General features: G+C 56.2%; 1 protein-coding gene across 1 annotated transcript; it reads right to left on the bottom strand.

Moving 5' to 3' along the window:
* Window positions 1–305: 305 nt before the first annotated feature.
* Window positions 306–4,706, bottom strand: LOC114072583 (keratin, type I cytoskeletal 14-like; the record flags this gene model as incomplete). Its single annotated transcript, XM_027910458.1, has 8 exons — window positions 306–661; window positions 949–980; window positions 1,470–1,690; window positions 1,789–1,914; window positions 2,003–2,164; window positions 2,420–2,576; window positions 2,956–3,038; window positions 4,272–4,706. Coding segments are annotated over 8 exons (1,368 nt in total), but the record flags the coding sequence as incomplete, so codon positions are not given.
* Window positions 4,707–4,713: the final 7 nt, after the last annotated feature.

Genomic DNA, 4,713 nt, shown 5'->3' with positions numbered 1-4,713 from the left:
TGCAGCAGGGGAGCAGAGCTTTGCCTGACCTGAACCTCTCAGTGCCCAGCCTGAGGTGAAATGCAGACACTCTGACACGTTTCAGCCCCCACCACCTGTGGGATCAGTGCCTGTCCGGGCCTCCTCCACACCAGCATCCATCCCCTCTTCCCTGGAGCCGCCAGGTCTCAGGTGTCCAGAGGTGTGGGTATGCTGGGCCCACCATGGTGGTACCGAGGATGGGGAATGTTGGTCCTTCCAGGGAGGAGCTTTGTCCCACGGCTGCAGGAGCAGGACAGCCCCAGAGCAACGGGACCAGAGCCTGGTTTGCAGGAGTGTGAGGAGAAGCTTTATTTGATTTCTGCGTGTGGCACAGCGCCGAGAAAAGGGTGAGGGAGGGGAAAAGGAGGGAGGTGAGAGAGGGAGAAGGTGCTTTTCATGACCCACACGGCCGGAGCACGTCAGCTGGGATCTGCTTTGCTGTGCCGGGCGAGGTTTGCAGCAAACCAGGCTCAGTGGGCTCCGAGGGTTCAGTGGGCAGCCTGGGTGATCTGCTCCCGGGAGGAGATCACCTTCCCATCCTGCACTTCCTCGAAGATTGTGCGGATCTGGCGGGTGGTTACAGGCCCTGAAATGGGGAAGGAAGGGACCGTTATTTCCAGGGCAGAAAGGAGAAAGTGTCCTGAAGAGCTTCATCCTAAAGATTTGTTACTAGAACCACTGCCTCAGAAACCCAACGTAACACCCCAGTCCACCCCTAAAAGCTTCACTGTACAGTTTCAGTGTGCCCAGATAATTTCTCAAACAGGTTTTGGTTTATCATAAGAGTGGTTTTTGTCAATTCGCATTTTGGCAATATAATGAAATAGTAACTTTAGTAGATTAGTTGAAGAATTCTGTGCTAAGAGGGTGGATAAGGATGTGATAGAGCTGTATGTGATCAGAGCTTCAGCCAAGACCTGTTCTTACCTTCTTTTGGTGTGATGTAGTGGGAGGACATGCTACAGGAGAAGAACAGAAAAAAGGTGGTCAGAAACAGGGGAAAAGTGGGTGATCACCAAGATAAAATCATTGTTTAAACCCTGCCTTCATTTCTTGTAATAATCACCAGGAAGTGATTAAAATTCCAGTGCTTCTGGAAACTGCCCGGTGTGGTGTCACAATTATGGGAAGAAGCTGGTAAGGATGCATGTGTGCCACGGGGATTTGGATACCAAGGCAGCACCTATCCCAGCTGCAAGGAGCAGCAGCAGCACCTGCTCCCTCCCCAGGGTCACACGGACACAGGAGGGATGGGAGGTGGATCCAGGGATGCTGCAGCACTGTTATAACCACGGGGCTGTTCTGGATTTCGAGGCCCCGTTGCATGCAGTGGGTCAGGGAATGGGCTGACAGGATCCTGCAGGCAATGCAGGTGGTTCCTTTTCTGTTTCCTTCGCTACCCACCCTGTCGTCCCGCTGCCCCCCCCGCGGCACAGCCCCTCACGCACTGGGCGTCCTCGCCCTCCAGGAGCCGGCGGTACGTGGCGATCTCCTGCTCCAGGCGGCACTTGACATCCAGCAGGACCCTGTACTCCTGGTTCTGGCGCTCCATGTCGCAGCGCAGCTCGGCCAGCTGCTCCTCCACGCTGGTGATCAGCACCTGCAGCTGGGCCAGCTGGGTGCCGTAGCGCGCTTCCGTGTCGGCCAGGGTGCCCTCCAGGGCCGCTTTCTGTGGGACGGGGACAGGGATGGCTCAGGGGCACTGGGGCAGCCAGGGGGGCACAGCCCTAGGGCCCCGTGTCCCTGGGTGTCCCCCACCCCCCGTACCGTGCTGAGCTGGGACTGCAGGTCGATCTCCAGGCTCTGGATCGTGCGCCGCAGCTCCGTGATCTCCGTCTTGCCGCTCTGCAGCTGCTCCGTGTTGATGGCCACCTCCCGGTTCAGCTCTTCCGTCTGCAAGGAGGACAAGCCGTGCCCTCAGGGCCCTGGGTGGCGGGCACAGCCCTGACCCCGCTCCCTCTGCTCCCCCCCAGCCCCTCACCTTGCTGAAGAACCACTGCTCGGCGTCCCTGCGGTTCTTCTCCGCCAGGCTCTCGTACTGCTCCCGCATCTCCGCCAGGATCTTGGTCAGGTCGATTCCAGGGGCAGCGTCCATCTCCACGCTGATCTCGCCTCCCACCTGCCCGCGCAGGGCAGTCATTTCCTGACACAGAGAAGACGCACGTCAGAGTGACAATGGTGTATTCCCATCCTGAGAAATTTCTTATTTGCACCCAGCTCAGGAACCCCACAGACCTCATGGAGGTCCTCTCTGTAGGGATTGCTTCCCTCCCCCTTCCCCCTCGAGCATCTCCTGACAGCCCTGACGGCAGAGACTCCTTCATGTTTGACCCGACCCTTCCCCTGGTGCACAAGAAACATTTGTAGGTCCCGGTTTTGTGCCTGGCTCTGCGCTCACCTCCTCGTGGTTCTTCTTCAGATAAGCCAGTTCCTCCTTCAGGTTCTCGATCTGCATCTCCAGGTCGGCCCTGGACAGGGTCAGCTCGTCCAGGACGCGGCGCAGGCCGTTGATATCGGCCTCTACGCTCAGGCGCAGGGCCTGCTCCGACTCAAACCTGGGGGCACAGCAACCATCAGCAAAGCTGCACAAGTGTGGGGGAAACCAGTACAACGGTGTCCACCTGAGCTCATCACATCGCCCTGCTCCTGATCCCAACCAGGCCCTGGGCTCTGCACACACACGTTAAGTGCACAGCGAGGCACGGGAGAGCCTGTGCCACGGGTGAGCAAGGAATGGGAATAACACAGTGGTTTTGGGTGGAAGCAACACAATCCCTGAGTGCCTGTAAGATTGAGATAACCATCTGCTTTGGAAATTACACCCTCATTTTGAAGGTTTTGCTTCCACATGGCCTTTTTGGGGGTTTGGATGGGATTTTCTCCTCGTTGCATCCAACTTCCCTTGGCTCCGTTTTTCCAGGAAATGTGGCTTACTTGGTCCTGAAGTCGTCAGCCGTCAGCCTGGCATTGTCAATTTGCAGCAGGAGGTTGGAATTGTCTACTGTGGCCACCAGCACCTGGTGGGTGGAAGATAAAAAAAAGGAGTGTCAGGAACTCCTCCTGGCAGACCAAGGGAAGCAGCACAGTGGGAGTGTTGGGAGACAGAAGCGGTTTGGGGTTTCTTTAGCAGAAGTGTGCATGGAATCAGGACAAGGGAGGTGCAGCTGTGACTGTGGGAAGGAGCTGGTTACTCTGTGACTTCCCTTTCCAAAAATCCATCAGTAAATGTTTCAAAAGGCAAAGTGAGGCCATGAAAGATGTGTGAAATCTGATGGTGGCTTTTGTTCCTGTCCTTCAGGGCAGGTGCTGATTACAGAAAGGTCAAGGAGGAATCACCTGCTCCCCACCTGTAGCACCACGGCAGGACAGAGGGACCAGCAGGGTGTCTGCACTTGGCACACCTTGTACTGGGGTGGATTTAATTTGCTGGCAGCAGAAATGGAGCAAAAGGCAGTGAGCAGCTGCCTACGGCTTCTGATTTTCATATTACCACCGCAGGAGCAAATAACCCCTCCTGGGAGGAGATTCAAGTCAGAGTTTGGGAGAATTGCGTTAAGGAGAGGGGAGGAATATGGATTCCCTGCATCCTTTGCCACAGCTCCAGCTGCACAAGGCTTCCTGCGTGGTTGCTGGGGGCAATTCGTGCGTGGGAAGTAACAGAGAACAAAAGAAATTGGAGCATTTCCTCCAAAATGGGGTGCTGGGACTCAAATCAGATGGGGAGGAATCCCCCAAGCTGCCTCGGCTGGGGGCTTTGCACCAAGCCCAGCCCTGGGGCAGTGACTGCCAAAAGGAGGTGAAGAACTCGTTATTGGTCAGATCCATCTTTTTATCATCTAAATCTCCTTAATAGGAGGAGCTGAAACACGTTTGCAAATTCTTTGCCTGAATGTTTCCAAACATGACATCAGTGTCTCGTGGTTTGCCCACAGTTACAACTTTCCCTGCACACTGGTTTTAAACTCCCTAGAACACACATGATCAGTGCAGACTTGTCTGTATTCCTCCATTTTTGTGTTACGTCCTGTTACATCTGTTTCTGCCAGTGGAAGCTGCCACTTGTCGCATCCAGGAGGATGCAGCCAAACGATGATATTGAAACACCCCTGATTTCCAACCTGGCGCTCCCCGTGTGCCACTGGGACACTTTTTATGGCATAATTAGTGCTGACTAATTACAGAAGTAACAGTCATCATTTCTGCTTCCTCTCTGACACACGATGTCCCACTGGGTTGATCCCCATTCCTACCTTGTTCCTGAGCTCCTCAATGGTCCTGTAGTAGGGGCTGTAGTCCCGGTCGGGACCAGGGCCCTGCTTCTTGTACCACTCCCTGATCTTGACCTCCAGGTCGGTGTTGGCCTCCTCCAGGGCTCGCACCTTGTCCAGGTAGGCGGCCAGGCGGTCGTTGAGGTTCTGCATCGTCTCCTTCTCCCCCGCCGGCAGGATGCCATCGCCACCTCCAAAGCCCCCTCCAAAGCCGGCCCCAAAGCTGGCCCCATAGCTGCCCCCAAAGCCCCCACCGAGGGCCCCTCCTACGCTGCTGCAGTAGCTGCCCCCAAAGCCACTTCCCAGCCCCGAGACCACGCGGGAGGAGACGGAGTAGCTGCCGGAGCCCCCGTGCACGCTGGGGGCCCTGTAGCCTCCCCCCCCAACACGCACGGAGGAAAGCCTGCTGGAGCCTCCCCCCAGG

Source organism: Empidonax traillii, unplaced genomic scaffold (assembly GCF_003031625.1).
Source record: "Empidonax traillii isolate 1590-97213 ecotype Southwest subspecies unplaced genomic scaffold, ASM303162v1 scaffold3527:size12512, whole genome shotgun sequence".
Classification (NCBI taxonomy): Eukaryota; Metazoa; Chordata; class Aves; order Passeriformes; family Tyrannidae; genus Empidonax; species Empidonax traillii.
This window is presented reverse-complemented; position numbering and strand designations above follow the sequence as displayed.